Below are 18,871 nucleotides of genomic sequence, written 5' to 3' on the forward strand. Positions count from 1 at the left end.
TCTCACGAGAATTTAGTGGTAATTTTCAAAGCTGACGTGTAAATTGTGAATCATCTTTTTTTTTAATAAATTTATTAGCTATGGTACTTCTAAAAATGTACATACGTTCACAACATGGCTGCCACGTTTTGCTGCCTCATTACAATTTGTGAATTTGAAACGTGACTTCGCTTTTTTCATCCTTCCTGTTTCACTCCTCTTGAGAGCATAGGGTCTCTATGAGGTTTTTCAATCTGACCCGGTTTCAGGCAGCTATTTTGCAGTGGTGCGGAGTATTAATCTTCTCCAAGAGTTTTTTGGGCGATCTCGATTTCTACTTCCTTGCGGGTTCCATTCTAGCACCACCCTTGTTATGCTGTCAGTTGGCTTTCTTAATGAGTGGCCTATCTATGCCAATTTCCTTCTATTAATTTTGGATAAATCCCTCGATTACCCTTAGTAGCAACTTTTAGGGATAATCAGAATAACATCAAAATAGTATTTTTTCTTGTTACTGTAAACGAAAAAAAAACTTCTATGAGAATAAGATCTTAACAGGAGCGATAACTATTAACCAATTAAATTGAGCATTATTCCTAAAAGTCCTCCTGCCGAACGAGCATTTGCGGAAAATTATACTCAATGCTTATGCATTCTCACCATTAGCTTCTCTGCTTCCCCTACTATTTCTAAGCTCTCTAAGCTCCATCGCAATATTTAATTAACTCAGCGGCTAACGGCTCAATGGCATTATATTGTTAGCCGTTAAACGCGTGCACTTTATTAAAAGTCGTCCGCAAATGCTTAACGATCACAGCTGCATACTTACATGCCATACATACATAGAGTGTATTATTTATTTATAAGTATTAAATACTTTGCATTCGAACAATAAACTTCAATTATGACTTAATTGAATGCTTTTCGCGTGACTGCCACCGCAACGAAAAGAGCAAAAGTTGTGACAGAAAATCAATAGCAGTGCAGCAAAGCAAAACAACAAAAACAAACACATAATAAGAAAAATCAATTAAAGTAATTGTGGAATGTATGTATGAATATACACTCTTTGTTTAACCAGCGAAACTCGCGCTCACAATCAGTGTCACAGTTTTCTCGTAGCACATTGATGTTATCACGTAGTGTGTGTGAGAGGATGTTGGCAGTTAAAGCAATCACAAAAATTGTACACTCGATTAAGCAGCCGCTGTGAATGGAGTAGCGGCCAAAGTGTTGGCATTGAATTCCGGTAGGTGCTCCCTGAAATAATGATTATTAGAATTTTTACAGCAACACGAAATGTCGATTAGTAGTCAGCAGGGTTTAATCTGAATAGAAAACATACTTTAAAGCCAAACACAAAATAAGGGAGCACTTAATCACTTAATTTGAAGAAAATTATTAGAATATCCAGAATTTAGCGAACTTTATTGTATTTGACATGGGCCCTCATCGTGTAATGCCTCCAGTTCTGTGACCTCAAACCTATTCGTTTGCTTGTCTATCACACCTGAATCTTTACCTTAAGTCAGTAAATATATACCTACTTAGTATTTGTTGTCGCCTAAAACACTTAAAGCAGCATAAGTCTTCAGAAACTTTTGCTAGCCTTCACTCAAATTTTTTTATAATATTTGTTTTTTTATTTAAATAGTAAAATAAAATTTCCCGCAAGGCCAAGATTCTCTTCAATTTGATATCTGAACCTTGAACATCGTGAATTGAAGTCAAGACGCACGGCATCCAGGTCTACACAATAGGCAAAAAAACTGCAATACTTCAAATGTGGTCAATTAGGTCTATGTGTACTCTTAATAAAAGAAGAAGAAGAATGCACTATTAACACACCAAGGTAAAGGAACTTTTCGTACCGTGAAGCCTCTAATAAAATGTTTGTAGTTAATATTCATGAAAACTCCGCAAAGTAAGAAGAACAAACGGCATTACGAAGTGCCTTTTCGACGAGCTGTGCACACAACCGGCCTTTAATTGGACCTTTAAAGAAATATATGTCTGGCTTGAATGAGCATATACTTCGTTATAGTATTATAAAAACACCAGATAATCAGGCCGATAGCGCATCGACAAGTGACCTTACTACTGTAAAGTAACTATTTCATATAAATACATAAATAAATTTTTGATTTTTTCATTAGCGGCGTCCCGCATTTTCTCCATTTACCAAATGAGGCAAACAATTATCAAGAATTTAAACCAAAAATATTAATTTCAAATTAAATTAAAAGAGCTATAAAACTGCATTCCCGGAAAATGCTGCATAAAAAATGAGGAAATTTTATGGGAATTGGACGAATTTTTAAAAATGTTACTCACAGTTTGCATTTTTTGATTTTATAAAAAAATAAAAAATAAAAAAAAAAAATATTCAAATACATTTCCAAAAAAATGTAGTCAAAACATATGAATATGAATATGGCCTTATCACTCACTTTCTATCATAAGACAGCTTAGATACCTATATATAATGCAAGGTGGGGCATAATTAATCAGCCTTTTTTTAATAACTTTTTTACTAAATAAAAAAAATTAATTAGAGTAATGGAAATCTTCATTCTGACCTTTACGCGCATCATTTCTTATCTGTTTGCTACTGCAGCTGCCTATTTCACAAGTGTCAAATATGATTGACGTACGACGCCATTTACAAAAATTAAATAAATCTTCCGATAGGGTGACTAATTTTGGGACACCTTGTAGTCTGTGAAGATTAAAATTAAAGTAAAATTAAATTTTACATTGTTATAAGTAAATTAAGTAAATATTGATATTTATGTGGTAAATTCAATTTGAAGTTCAAATAGACTACTGATTCACTAATAAAAAAGTGTACAAAAATATGTTATCTTAATTTGAATTAAAACACAGTGTAAGGAAAATCACACTTTTCTCACTTTTGAATAGCAATAATGGTTTCACGCATATAATCACCAGAGAAGTTAAAGGAACAAAATTTCATTGCACTGTATCACCAACTTTCGACTAACACTAACTGATTTCCAGATGAGTAATAGTTGTTGGCTCGTAGTCATACATCAATCGCATCAAAAAATTCCCACAAAGAATATTCCAAAGGAAGTCGAATTACATGAGCTTAGAGACTAGTGTTCAAGTCTATTTCCATTATAATATTTGCAGCTTTTACAGAACAATAATCAAAAACCACTTTGATACCGCAGTATGGCATGTGATACGATTTTGCTGAAACCAAAAGCTTTCCATAACCTAATCCCGTCCTTTTGCAAAAAAAGCATATTTGCCTTAGTACAAAATGGACCGTAGGGGACTCTCACAGCTAACTTGAAGCATGAATTGGACTAAATAGGATATTTTTTATAAAAAAAGAGACACCTCTACTATACATTGCTGCAGTTGAGTCAAAGTTACTTATTTCCTTAACCAATGAGTGACATAAATGAGGGTCCGTTGCCCGTCGGTAATCACAAGCTGAAAACTTTTCTAACTCAACAGTAATTGTAGAATTAAGACTATATATAAGACTTTATGGCCGAATTTCTTCCTGTTGGGAAAAGGGTCTTACAAACGCACTGCATATAACTCTAACCTATCACCTAGCCAAAATCGAATTACTTCCACAATGATCTACAGCAATACTCTATTAATCACTTTTTCTTACCATCAGGTTTCGTTCTTCTCCACTAGTCCCGAGCTAAGCAACAAACAACGCTTCGAGTATTTTTCACGCACCATACCCTCAGACCACTATCAAGTCAAGGCAATGGTAGAGATTGTGAAGCGCATGGGCTGGAGTTATGTCTCCATCATTTACGAGGAGAGCAACTATGGCATTAAGGTAAGTGATTAATGAGCGAAAAAAGTCTATATATTATATAAAATATGTATTTACCGAAAATAAACAAACCAAGACTCAAGCAGTAACGCAATAAAAACAGAAACGCTTAGTGGTGGTGGCGTATACTTACCATGAGAACCTACAAACGCACAATTTTCAAAGTTTGTTAATTGCAATGGCTTATTTTATAAGTAACAAACATATTTGACGACTTTTAATTTCCGCCTTCGATAGAGTAAACTTTGCACATTTGGCATTCGTCATTTAGAATTTCATCAAAGTAAGTAATACAACGTCAAAGCGTTTTTCGCACGCAATGAGGTTTATTTCACTGTTTGCAAATGGAAACAGTGTTAACACCAGCCAAAAAGATTTTATTGCAAGTTCTTCCAAACTTTGCCTCTGTTGCATTAATTAAATCCGATAAGACAAGAGGTGACATGAACGCAACTGAAATGAAAATTGCAACACCCAGTTGCATTTTTACTGCGGCAAACTGGTTGGCGCGCTTATCCATTTCACTGGCCTAAGTTCGGTGTTGTATACCTAAAATAAATTCCCACTCTAAAAATTACTTGTATGGCTTTTTGCCTAACTCTTCCAAAGTAAACTATGTTGCGTTATACTCAAGTTGTTTTCGCAAATAGTAGCTACACCACTACAGCTGCCGCCCCTTTGCACTCACCTCCACTGAGAGTTATAACAACTGTTTGAGTATTCCTTGGGCAGGTTGTGACAAATTTTAATGAGTATTTTACTGTTTACACTGCACTTTTTCGCTTTACGTATGCCATGTGCCTTTTGTTACTGCCAGTAAGCGACAAAAGTTTTAAGAGTTAATCATAAAATCATCGTACGCCTGCACCTGCAATTTAGCATTTATATTTTGTGCCTGTGAACGACTGCATATTTTTATGCAATGCAGGCATAACTTTATATCGCAAATGCATTTTTTACTTTAAAGTTCTACTTACTACTCCATTTTCCCAATGCAGGCTTTCGAGGAGCTGGAAGAGCTATTGGCACGACATAACATTTGCATAGCTGTTAAGGAGAAACTTGTCAAGGACTCTGGTGTTGCTGAAGAGATCGCCTATGACAATATCGTTCAAAAGTTGCTAACAAAGCCACGTGCACGAGGTAGGTAACTGTAGCTATTTGCTAAAGTGGCTTGGCAAGAAAGTATGCAGGTGTCACTACTCTTACATACAAATGTAGGTTAAGCTGAATTTTTAATTCAGTAAGTGAAAAATACATTTAACTCAAAGGTAGAAAATTAAAAAAGTGCTTGAAGGGTCATATGTATGTGCCTATTGTGGCAAAACACGTCTAGTATAACCATCTTGGTTAAGGTGCTCTTCGTCTAGATGCTCTACCATATAATAGCTTTAATTGGGCAAAAGGGAGGAAGGAAATATTGCCAAAGTATATACCAGCGTCTTTCAAAACAAGCGCCTAGATATTTTTTAAAATAAATATGAAAAAATTTAGATATTTCCAGGTTTCACTATTTTTATTCAAAATACGGCTCTTAATAATAATATGAGAAAAATTACATCATTTTATGCCCACCAAAAGCCAATATTCATGTTAAATTCGCCAAACAGTTGATTCACGATTGCCTTATTGTTGAAAATGTCGGGATATGAATTGTCGACTCATTCGAACGATTATTTCCACCAAAAACATTACGAGTTTTCCCATCTGTTGTTCTTAAAGATCGGCCATTTTCACGATAAGTCTCAATAACTTACACGCATTGCTCCATCGCCTAAAATTGTACCTGGATACCTGACACTTTTGAAAGACGACGTAAAACAAAGTTCAGACTAGGAATTATTCACTTTTGACATCTAGACGACACTTTACTTTTGAATGGCCATTTCTAAGAGTTCAGAACTTAAATTTCTTTTGTTCAAGATTTTTCTGAGGTTTAAGTTAATCCATTGCCGGCTAAAGGAAAAGCGAAAACAAGTTTTCTGTAGAAGATAAAAACTAAAAAGGATGAAATTATTTTATTTTTTTACGTTTTTTGTAAAAATTATTAATTTTTTTTGTTTATGCCAATGGTTTTGCTTTGAATTTTAAGTGAAGCAATTATTGGTTTCATATAAAACGCGTTATCTCGTATGAAAATAGCAATTCTGATTTTATTTGTAAACATAAGCCCAAATAGATCCGTAGTGCCTGCTTACAAGTAGAAGCTTGAGAAAAAAACTGTAGGACTGTATTTCGACAGAAGATCTAAATAAAAAAAAGAGTTCCCATTTTACGAAAACATACAAATTATTTCAACAGAGTTTTCCGAACTTTCTGATAAAAAGTTAAAAAAAAAATTTTAATTTTTTTCCAAAACTTTTTTAAATTCTATGTCAAATTTGATCAAATTTTGACATTTTTAAATTGAGATTTTTTGCTTCTTTGTTTTCTCTTTAAATTGTAAGTCAGATAATTGTCGGTCATAGAGAAAACCAAATAAATGTTTTCCGATAAAAGGAAAATGCAATAATTTTTTGTAAAACACTTTTTTTAATGGTTATTCTTTGAATTGTAAGTCGAGATCTTGTCGGTCTATGGGAAAACAATATAAAATTTTAATGTGCGAGTTGTCGGATAAAGTTTAAGAAAGAAATAATTAATAATTTATTTGGTAAACATGTGTTTTAATCTTTATTTTCAAGAAAAACCTACTCAAAATATTTTCTATAGATTCCTAACTTTCAGATGAAAAATAAAAAAAGTGTTTTTTTCAAAAAATTTTTAGATTCTAATTTTTTTTGTGCAAGAGTTTTGTTTTGTTCTTTTGCATTGTAAGTCAAATAATTGTAGGTCTAAGACACAAAAAAATATTTTTTTCTTGAGAAGTTCTTCCAAACTTTCCGATAAAAATTTATAAAAAAAGTTAATAGTTCTGATTTGGTACATTTTTTGGGTTCAGTATACAACTTTTTCAAACTTATATTACAATTTTGATTTTTGTTAAAATTATTCTCAAACGAAAGCTAACTTTTCATGGAGAGGCAAAATTTCTTTTGATCACTATTCCACGACGTGATGCAATCAATCAACATAAATTTACAACACTTAACTTAGTTTTTCTACAAATGTTTAAAATTTTATTTTAAAATGTTTATCGAACAAACGGGAAAAATCTTTTGGGAAACATTTTCTTTGCTTTCTCTTAGAAGGACAGTTATTCAAATTCAAAGAATATAACAAGTGGCGCTAAAGTAATCCTCCTATCAGAAAATGCTATACATTTTGCGATTGGCCCCTAATGTCAGTTCTGTTTTGACATTTGTGTAGTAAACACATGGGAAATACACGTTAATAAACAATGTTACGCTACACTGCTCCAGAACGCGGAATATTGCTCACTATTTATTTGACCATTAATCGGTCGGTGACTTTGGCACAACGTGAATTTCGTCGCAGATTTCCTCGCCGTCCAACGCCTACTGGTGAAACACTGCGACGTTTAGCCGCTCGCCTCGAAGAGACTGACACAACACGAGATGCTGCCAGGCGTGGCAGACCTCGGAGTAGCCATTCTGTAGAGAATATTGCTGCTGAAGCGCCGCCGACATCGACCAGACGACGTGCCACGGAAATGGGTATCAGTCGACGGTCTTTACAGCGAATTTTGGTACAGGATTTGAAGATGTTTCCATACAAAGTCCAGACGGTGCATCAGCTGTTAGCTGCTGACCGCCAATCGCGTCTAACATACGCTCAAGCCATCCTTAATCACCACCAAGAGGAAGATGATTTTTCATCAAAAATAATCATGAGTGATGAGGCCCATTTCCATCTTATCGGGTACGTAAATAAGCAAAATTTACGCTCCTGGGGTACTGAAAATCCGCGTGTAACTCACGAAGAGCCATTACACCTGCTCAAAGTCACTGTATGGTGTGCTGTTTTCGCTGGAGGAGTCATCGGACCTTTTTTCTTCGAAGACGTCGAGGGCCAAACGGTTACTGTGAATGGTGAGCGCTACAGAGCAATGATCAACGAGTTCTTTTTGCCGCAACTTGATGAATTGGGATTGGAAAACATGTGGTTCCAACAGGACGGTGCAATGACACACACTGCACGTGCCACAACCGATATGCTGAAGGATGCATTTCCCGGGCGACTAATCTCCCGTTTTGGCGATTTGCACTGGCCAGCAAGATCGCCTGATTTGACCGCTCCAGATTTCTTTTTGTGGGGCTTTTTGAAGTCGCGGGTTTATGTCAACAAGCCTCAGACTCTTGCAGCTCTTAAAGACAATATACGTCAAGAATGTGAGGACCTATCGCCGGAAGTTTTGGCCAAAGTGATGGAAAATGCCATAAAAAGGGCTCAAATGCAATCAACTGTGGCGGCGGCAATTTACATGACATCATATTCTCGACTTGATGTAAAAAAAATTAAAAGACCAAATAAAAATAAACCACAAGAAGAATCAAAGTTTGTCATTTTTTTACTTACTTACTTTTGCGCCACCTTGTATATTTGTAAAAAAAATTTAGATCAATATTTCAAGTAATAAGTAATGCGTTTAAGGAAAATTTCGGAAATATCAGAATTTTAGTTTTTAAATGTGCCACATCAGCACTCATTAGCCACCAATTCCCTATTAATTTGAAAACAATCTATACAAAAGTTTGTTATTGTAGCAGCTGACGTATAAATTTTATAAAAAGTTAACAAATTACCTCATTCTTCTCATGATAATTAATGTTCATTAACAAAAATTAAATAAATAATTTACTCCTAAGCAGAACTTAAGCCTCCTCTGCAACCCACATATGCCATTAATAACACGATTTTAACTTTTTGCTGCCGACATTCTGCATTCCTTTCCATTCCTCGGGAGCTTACAGACAACTCGAAATACCAGAATGACACTGGTAATCTGTATAGGCTACATTTGTTAAATATTCAACGTTCATTCTTGCTTGTCCTCTGCCTAAAACTGAATTATTGCGCTAATTTGCGCTTTCCATCAAACTGACTTAACTAATTTCCCCAAATATGAAGGAAAACTTTTAAGCGATTTGTTAATTCGTCTTTTAACATATGGCACTTTTCCACTCATTCAGTCATTTAGTCAAGCGTTTATTCATTTGATTTACGCACCGCTGTAGAGCAGAATGTCCAAAGTTAACAAAAGCTGTTGTAAAGGACCAGCTGTTGGCTGTTGGCACTACATATGTACATGCATACATACATGCATCGAAGACGACTAACAAGATAAAGAGATCCATTTAAGCTGTCTTAGCAATCACAGTAGTTCGTAGGTTAGAGGCATACAACAACAAGCAAGAAGTTGGGCAGCAAATTGGGGCAGCCTCAGAAGGACGGTTAAAGAGGTAATGAGGGTGAAAATCTGCGTTGTGTCAGCGAGCAGGGAAGGTTTGGAGGGCGTTCCAAACACACTTTCAGTACCAAAGCTCAAATCAATTTCGTAACACTTCAAGCCGTGCGAGCAAATAGTGAGAAAATCAGCAAATGTTAGATGGTCGTAAAGGATGTATAAAAAAATGAGGCTGTTTTAAAGGAAGTTTGAGGAATCACTTAATATAGAATTTAATTCAACTAGATTTTCTCTTTTTAAATTGTTCAGAAAATATGAATTAAATAAAATTAAAACGAGTCAATCTTTGGCTAACGTAAAATCAAGTAGATTTTCGAGATTCCTTCAAATAGGTGCAATTGAGAATTGTTGTAGTTCACGCAAAGCCTACACTACACTAAACTAAGCTCACTCCATAATCAGCAGAAAATCACAAAAAAAGATTTTTGATGCATTCTATGAAATTTATGCAATTTTTATAGAACTCACAACATTAATTTTAAAATATTTTGTATTCACTTTTACTTCCATTTCAGGTATTTTAAGTCAAATAGCATAGCACAATAATTACAGCACTGATATTAGCAATTCGACGAACTCTCGTTAGTTCACCCAGTATTGATCAATCAGCAATTTGCAATATTTTTAAGTTAGAAACTAAAGCTTTTTCTTCTTAAAAGTTGCCTTGAAATCGCTTAACTGTTATTCCCATTTTATGCTCTTAAAGCTGCAAAGCTTACCAGTCAATTATAAATTGAATAGTTGCCAAAGGTTTAATTTATATACCAGTGCACTACCTAAGTAACTAAGCAAAGTTAGGCCAACCCAACACACACAACACTTTGTACACAACCTTAGTTCCCTGTGCATTTAGGTGCATTGAGAGGTTTGAAGGCTTTCATGACTGCCTCCTGAGAGTTGCGAACTTATATAGCACACACTCACTACCACCCTTGGCGTACTCTCACTCTGTTGCATAGGGTCCATGCCTTCCGAAAGCATTGCACATTCATGGTGTTCAATGGACTCTGCTAGCATAACAGCCACAAATTTAATGACTTGTCATCGTGGCAGCCACCAGCAGGCGGCGTATGAGCTTTGAATATTTAAATAAGCTACTACAATACTTTTTATGATAAATTCTCTGAAAGTGAATAAATACTCTAAAAGCACTAGCGTACATAAGTGCTTGAACGTGATTTAAATAGAACGAATAACCACGTGAGGCTTACGTACATTGAAATATTGCTCATACGACGTGGTGGGTGCAAATCGCTGCTTTTGCCAGTAGGTTAGGCTTGGTTTTAGTTGGAGATTGAGCATAAAAATAATACAAACAGGAATTTGTGATCATAAATTAGACTTTCTTCAACTATGGCAGGTATGAAAGAGCAGACATAAGAATACAATTTATATATATACACTTCCGGTCAAAAGTTTGGGTAATTGTAAAAAACTTTCAAATAATCGTTATTTTCTTCGTCAAATATTTTTTAATATTGTTATTTTACAGAAAGTAATTGTATTTAATATAAAATATGTTAACTTTTAAAGAAACCCGCAAGTATATGTTCATATTTTCGATTCCTCGAAATATCCGCCTTTTGCTCGTATTACAGCATCGCATATTCTGGGCTCCTTTCAATTAATTTACGCAAAGATTCTGCTGTTATTTGATTGAAGCAATTTTGCAGAAATGCCCAAAGTTGTTTTGTATGAGTATGTTGCAATTTTCTTACTTCTCTGTCCAACTCGTCCCACAGCAACTCGATCGGGTTACAATCCGGCGACTGAGGAGGCCATTCCATATATTTGAGTGGTTTTTGCTTTTCTTTGGCTGCAATGTAATCCTGGCAAATTTTTGAAGTGTGCTTAGGATCGTTATCCTGCTGGAAAACGAATCCGCTGCCCAAAAGTCTCTTCCCACACGGAAAAGCGTGCCGTGGAAGTATGTTGTGGTAGACTTTTTTGTCCATGATTCCCTCAATTTGTCCACTGACCCTCCACCATGCTTAACTGTGGGAACAACACATTGGTTCATCATGCGTTCACCGACAAAACGACAAACATATTGGCGGCGTCGTTTGTTGAAAATTTCAAATTTGGACTCGTCCGTGAACAAGACTTGAAACCATTCTTCAGTTGTCCACTCTTTATGTTTTTTAGCCCAATTAAGTCTCTTTACTTTATTTTGCCTTCGAAGTAAAGGTTTTTTGGCGGCGACGCACCCTTTTAGGCCGTAGTTTCTTAGTCGTCGCTGTACCGTCGAAACAGATACTGGAGCCTCGCGCGAGGATTTGAGTTGTTCGCGAATTTCAGGGGCTGTTAGAAAACTATTTTTTTTTTGCCTACAACCACATATGAACTTATCATCTCCTTTTGACGTAGTTTTAGGTCTCCCAGAACGACGACGACTCAGATTGCACCGAGTATCGCCCTTTCATTGTAACGTCCTCATGACAGCATTTTGAGAGACATTACATTTCGAAGCAATTTTTCGCGATGAATAGCCTTCTCCATGTACAATGACAGCTCGTGTTTCTACACTAAGCTCTGCTTTCCGACCCATTTTTCTACAAATAAAACAATAAATATGTAGTCTTATTTAAATTTTAATAATATAATTAGAAGATAATTTTTGTATAACGTCGACTTGTATGTTAGTTCTTGTAAAACAGTTATTTTTTGGAATACAAAAAATAGTTTTACTTACCATTTTGATAACAAAGATGACACCAACAATTAGAAGCGAGTTTTGCAGCAATAAGATGTTACGCGTAATAGGCACTAGACGCATTGACAGAATGCAGCAAGTCATAACACGTTCATGCTTGATCTACGCGTCTCCCACAGTCACTGTGTAAACAATAACATTCTCCTAAACTCAAACTAGTAGCAGAACGCACGTTTTTAAAAAACAACCACTAATAAGCCGACTTCATTGTGTAAAATTCCAAAATAATGTAAGTGAACCCAAACTTTTGACCGGTAGTGTATATCGGGGGTTTTTTTAAGAGCTTAAGAACTTAAAATGATAATGCAAAACAGAAATATTGTTGGAATTATTATATAATAATTTTTTTATTATAATCTGTTAGTTAGACGAATAGCATTTATTTTTTGAATATGATAATAGGCATATGTCCGCCAGGACTACGGGTTTCATGGTCCATTCGATAGGTGCTATTTTTGTATACTTTTTCCAATAACTCTAAATAATAAACTTAAATGAGCCCGATCAACAAAAATGTGGCGCAAACAATGCTCAGTTTGATTCAATTCTTGCACGAGTTGGATTATAATCACGTAAGCCAAGATGTAATATTTTCGTAGTCGAAGCACAAATACTGCAACACTTCGCTCTATGAAGCTCCCGAACAGATTTATTTATTTCTTTTTCAAAGTAAATTTCCACAATTTCGAAGCCTTGAAGGATTCATGATGACTTGCCAAACCTTACCGGACAGAAACATTAACACAATTTACCACTCTCAGCTGTCAATCGATAGTTATCATTCCGCTAAAAAACAGCCGATATATATGTATACCTACATTCCTATCATTCTGTTAAGTAGCAAAAGGCAGTCGGTTTCAATAACCGGTTATGATGTAAGATGAGGGGCTGCTTAGATCTCTGCATCCGGTCCTGGTACAAGGGCTGTCAGTTAACCTCCAGGCAGGCGATGGCAACAGCATTTCATCTGCGCACATATAAGGGTTGTTCCGCCTTTAGCGTTGAGTTAATGCTCGTAACTAAAGGCTTATTGAAGTGTCGATTTTAGTCGTTTTTATGACAGGCAACCATCATCGCGGGCAAAATACATAGTCTAATACCATCCGTAGCCGAATGGGTTGGCGCGTGACTACCATTCGGAATTCACAAAGAGAACGTAGGCTCGAATCTCAGTGAAACACCAAAATTAAGGAAAACATTTTTCTAATATCGGTCGCCCTCGGCAGGCAATGGCAAACCTCCGAGTGTATTTTTGTTAGGAAAAAGCTCCTCATAAGATAAAATATTTGCCATTCGGAGTCGGCTTGAAACTGTAGGTCCCTCTATTTGTGGAAAAACATCAAAGACGCACGCCACAAATAGGAAGAGGAGCTCGACCAAACACCCAAAAGGGGTGTATGTGCCAATTATATATATTATATATACGGTGGACCATGTAAAATTTGCTTTTTGAATAAAAAAAACTAATAATACTTTTTCAGAATTTTATTTTGAAGATTGAATATTGTCATTTATGAATGAAAAATAATATCATTCAAATGACTGCCATGACTGGCTTTACAGTAGGCCATTCGATCAACCCAATTTTTAAGCATATTTTCGATTGTTTGGGCTCCAATTTCATGAATGGCAACTTCGATTTGTGTTTTAAAGCATCAATCGTCTCTGGATGGTTCACATAGCATTTGTCCTTAACGGGTCCCCACAAAAAGTAGTCCAACGGGCTTAAATCACAGCTCCGAGGCGGCCAATTGATATCGGAATTCAAAAACGGTAGCCAAAAGTTCGAGTGTAACTTTGGCAGAGTGACAAGTTGCAGCGTCCTGTTGAAACCAAATGTCGTCCATGTCATCCTCTTCAATTTTTGGAAACAACTCGCTGAGCATGTCACGGTAACGCTCGCCATTTACTGTAACCGCGGCTCCTCGTTCATTTTCGAAAAAAATGGCCCAATGATGCCGCTAGACCAAAAACCGCACCAAACAGTGACTCGTTGTGGATGCATTTGCTTCTCTACAGTAACGTGTGGATTTTCTGAGCCCCAAATCCGACAATTTTTCTTATTGACGTAGACACCGATGTGAAAATCAGAAAAGAAGAAGAAGACTCACCACTTTGGAAATAGGTTTTCAATATTTCCCAATTTTGTTCAAGCGTATAGCGTCCCATTTCGTAAATGTCAAACCTTTAAGTAAATTATGAACACATTTGACATGTCATTTGTGTTACCATTCTCAAAAAAATAGGTGATTCAAAAAGCAAATGCTATATGGCCCCTCCTGGATATATATAACACCCTAACTCGCTGCGGTTGAGAATAAAATTTCTAATTTTATTATATTTATTTTGTGAGCCCAAGAGCTGGTCGACAAGGCACAGCCAATAATTCCTGAAAAAAATAAAAACAGTAGTTTAATATTTTGTTTTATGGTCAAACTCACCATCGGCTTTCAAAATAAAAATACGAAAAGTAAATATTTGTAACTCCTTTATATGCAACAGCTATGTATATGCAATTTTATACCACCGCCTTTGATTTCAGCTGATTTTTTTGTGAAGCTTTTCCATGGCTAAACTGCACTTAGCGGCTTGTCATGTCCTTTTGTTTGTCGTTTCATAGTACATCTGAACCCGTAGGCAACAGCAAACTCGTAGTCATGCAAAAATGCACTAAGCTAAATATGCACATATATAAATTACGTAATGATACATGCTTGCGTCTATAGCAACCCTAAGCATGTAGAAATGCTATACATATATTTCACATACTGCACATTTTCCACATGACGCAGTTACAAGGTTATGGCTGGTGAGTCAAGTGCCGGAAGCATTCTTTGAAAGCAAACCATTGGAATCACTTAATGCCAGCTGGCCAACTGACCAGTAGATTGAATAGAGAAAAATGAAAAATGAAAAACCGAAGATGGATGTTCCAAAGTGAGCAAAGAAAACTCAGCCACTCAGGAAAAAAATAACTTACTGCAGCTGAATTGTGTCCGAAGGATGCTGTTTCGCCAATACGCTGAGCCAAAAGAGTGAACGGTGGAACATGGCATGAGTTCATAGCAAGGCAGTTCGTGAGCGTATACATATAAATACTAGGTTGTACAATAATTTTTGCAGCTCGATAAGATAAACACAATTTTAAGGTGAAATACACTTTATTATTCAATGTAGTGTAGGCAATGGGATTCCAACTTATGAACTCGATCCCTGAAGTGAGAATCTGGAAGGACTGGAAAAAATAAGTACGCTATGTAAGGTGTCTTGATCTCAACTTTGATGAAAAACGCTTTCCACTGATGATTTTTTGTAGATTTGGAAACAAATGGAAATCGCTAGGGGCCAAATCTGGTGGGTACGGTGGATGTTTCAGCATTCGAACTTTAAATCATGGCTTTTAGCCATTGTCAAAATGCTCTTGTGACATTATGCGGGCATTGTCACGATAAAACATATTTGTTTTCTTTGTAAAGTGGATTTTTTTCCACGAATTTTTTCCTTCAGCTGGTCTAAAAGGTTTCAATAATATTCAGAATTTATTGTTTTACTAGTTTGCAAGTAATCCAGAAACAACCAATCCACTTTGTACTTTTAAAAGCACTCTAAATTTTGCTAAGAAAGTCCCATTCCCAATTAGCGAATGCGGCGCTTCCTGAAATCCAATACTTTTGCCAAAATATTGCTTACACTGCCCAATGAGATGCCTAGAGCTTCTACTAAATCTCTTTCACTCACTAGACGGTTTCCAATACGATACCCTGTATTTTTTCTCCCATTTCTGGTGATGCTGCTGTTTTTGGACGTCCTTGACATGGATGGATTTTTAGGCTTGTACGACCACGTTTAAATTCAGTAACCTATCTTTCTACTACCCCAATTGAAAACTGGGCAAAAAGTCCTCACACTTTTAACATTCGTTCAAAAATTTCCTTTGGCTCTAAACCTTCCAAAATTAAAAAGAAAACTACGATACTTGATTTTTTTCATTGTAAAAAATACTGTAATACGTCGATACTAAAAGGCTTGTAAACAAAGAATGAATTGACAGATTGAAATGAAGCTTCAGATGGGTTCCCATAAAGAGGGTGTCTATAATACAAAAAAAAAATGTAAGCTAGTAGCAAAACTTATCGAACCGCAAAACTTATTGAACAGCCTAGCTTAGATGCATTAAAAAATATTCGATTTTTTGTTTTTTTTATTTGATTCTTCATACCTATTATCGCCCTATTTGGTTGTGTGAGTAAATAAGTGAGTATTAATTTACCATGAGAGCATTTCACGGTAAAAGGTGTTTAGTAGAAACAGAGCCATGCATATGTATGTGTGTATGTGAAATTACAAATTCAAAACCTTCCGCATTTAATCTGTGCGTGATAAATTGCTTTCTATATTTTTTTCATATAGGTGTATGCGTGAGTGTTTGTGGGTGTATAAAAGCCTCAATTGTCTAGTACAGCCGAAAATCACAATTCGTGTCGAATCAAAATTTTGGCTGAATGCAAATTCTTAAATTGTTCTGTATGATAATTTTCATTGCTTTTTTTAATTTCCTTAGATTTGCTTACATGGTAAATGCAAGGCATTCATTGACCAAGTTCAATATTTTTGCTCCTATAGCTGTTAAAGATTCTCTGACTTACATGGAAAACATGTGCTTTTTGTTGTTTTTCCATACTCTCTTTTTGTATTTGCTTCTATTGTTCGAAAATCCTGCTTAGTTCCCTTATGTGAACGACAGAAATGTCTTATGGTACTCATCATCACTCTAGAAACCTCCACTGTTACCCACACAACCTAGTCCCATCCAACCCATACATAAGTAAAAATACAAATGAATCTGCAATTCTTACATTTCTCTCACTCTTTGTTACAACGATTTCTTCTTTTTTTCTTACCTATTCACCAAATTTTAAAATGAAAAAGGCAAAGCGAATTCAATAGAAATGCCAGAAAAATCGTGAAATGTGATTTATTACCGGTAATATATCTGCAATGCATTCAGTGAGCCAAATTGGTCGTTTGAATGACAAAAGCAAGACTTAGGGTGAAATGTTGGAGATGAAATTAAAAAAATTAAAAAGAAAATCTAAGGAAGTGGAAAAAAATTGCTTTTGCATTCGTGTAATGGAAATCGGTATGCAATGCTGGTGTAAAAAATTTAGTAATAAGAAAATGGAGAAAAAAGTAAAATCTGGTTTAAGGAAACCTTGGCCGTAAGTGATATTTTATGGTATAAGTGTACGAGTCGTTTTTAATTTCTACCTCCTCATTTTTCCATTTAGCTCTTTCGCTTTTATTCAGTCACTAAATAATTCTGTAGTTTTTAGAGCTCCATTGGCGCCATTAGCTTAAACTTATGCGGTACGTGCATCTGTTTGTAGGAAAACCACGTTTTTTATTCGAGCAATGAAGATAATATTGAATTCAAACTAATGACCATTGTTAAGTATAAATTTTATCACTGGAAATTTTATGAATATAAATATAATTGGCGTCCTAAGCCCCTCGCTGGTGTGTGGCCGAGCTTCTCCTCCTAATTGTAGTGTGCTTCTTGTTGTTTTTCCACAAATGGAGGCAAAATGCATGCGGAAGTTTACCATTGCCGGCCATGAAAAAGGTCCTCATTAAAAAGTATTTGCTGTTCGGAGTTCACTGTCAACTGTAGATTTCTCCATTTGGGCGCACGCCACAAATAGGAGGAGGACTTCGACCAAACACCTAACAGAAGGGTACGCGCCAACTATTTTTTTTTTATTTAAGTCAATATTTTACAATCACAGTGGCCACCAACATCGAAAACATAGTTTAGAAAAAAAAGCGTTTAAGGTTTTTGCCTCAGCTAACCTCATAACCTAAAATTCTACTTTTCCTTTCAATTCTAAGCTCAGTTAGAGCTAAGTCTGTGAAATACGTCGCACGCGGCTATATTTCCAATCATCTATCCGCTTCTATCGTATCTTCACAAAATCTGCTCAGCTTGCTTTTTAATCGAGAATTCATTTAGAAATCAGAGGTATAGCAACTTTAATATTTTGAGCAAATCATGGACTTCTAATGGTTTCATCTGGTTCAAGAAGCTTATACCAGATTACACCGTGCTCTTCTCAGAAGGCACCGAACATTCAGTGTGTACTAGACCAAGTTAATGGTATTGCTTTCTGTGTGATTGTTTTGAATGTCAATTTTTCCGATTTTTATTGTCCCGAAATTTTCGGGATCTTGTAATTAAATTCCCCGAATTCTGAGATTAGTCGCGGTGTTTTCATATGCATTATTTTACAGCAACTAAACTCAACAACACTTTAATCAATATAGTTCGAGAAACTTTCCTTTTTTTGAATATACCTTTTTATTGAAAGTGAAAACTACTTTATTAGTAACAAAATGAAAGACAAAAGCTAAACTTATATGCATTTAATAATAAAGGGTGGTTAAGTTTTAAGGACCGGTATTGATTTTGAATAAAATAAAATTCTTTTTCGAAGTTATTGCCATTTCTCTTTATTATGATAATATTGGTATGGCTCAATTACGTACAGAAGAAAATATTGCCCAAATGGCCGCCGCGGCCTCGGCGGCACACCTCCATCCGATGGTCCAAATTTTCTATCACGCTGAGACATAATTGAAGTTCTATGCCGTTAATGCGCCGAATGATCTCATCCTTTAGCTCTTTAATTGTTGCTGGCTTATCAATGTACACCTTTTCTTTCAAATAATCTTACAGAAAGAAGTCCAACGGTGTCAAATCACATGATCTTGGCGGCCAATTGACATCGCCGCGACGCGAGATTATTCGGCCATCAAATTTTTCACGCAAAAGAGCCATTGTTTCGTTAGCTGTGTGACAAGTTGCACCGTCCTGTTAAAACCACATATCGTTCACATCCATATCTTTCAATTCGGGCCATAAAAAGTTCGGTATCGTCACACGATAGCGAACACTATTCGCAGTAACTGCCTGACCGGCCTGATT

The 18,871-nt window shown here is 35.8% G+C and overlaps 1 protein-coding gene across 1 annotated transcript in view; it reads left to right on the top strand.

Moving 5' to 3' along the window:
* LOC129245445 (metabotropic glutamate receptor 2) overlaps positions 1–18,871 on the top strand; it is a 65,184-nt gene that overhangs the window by 13,138 nt on the left and 33,175 nt on the right. Inside the window, exons 3-4 of the mRNA XM_054883614.1 lie at positions 3,641–3,811; positions 4,807–4,951. Of these exons, the coding sequence (XP_054739589.1) occupies positions 3,641–3,811; positions 4,807–4,951 (316 nt within the window). The remainder of the gene's footprint in view (positions 1–3,640; positions 3,812–4,806; positions 4,952–18,871) is intronic.

This window comes from Anastrepha obliqua, chromosome 4 (assembly GCF_027943255.1).
Source record: "Anastrepha obliqua isolate idAnaObli1 chromosome 4, idAnaObli1_1.0, whole genome shotgun sequence".
Lineage (NCBI taxonomy): Eukaryota > Metazoa > Arthropoda > Insecta > Diptera > Tephritidae > Anastrepha > Anastrepha obliqua.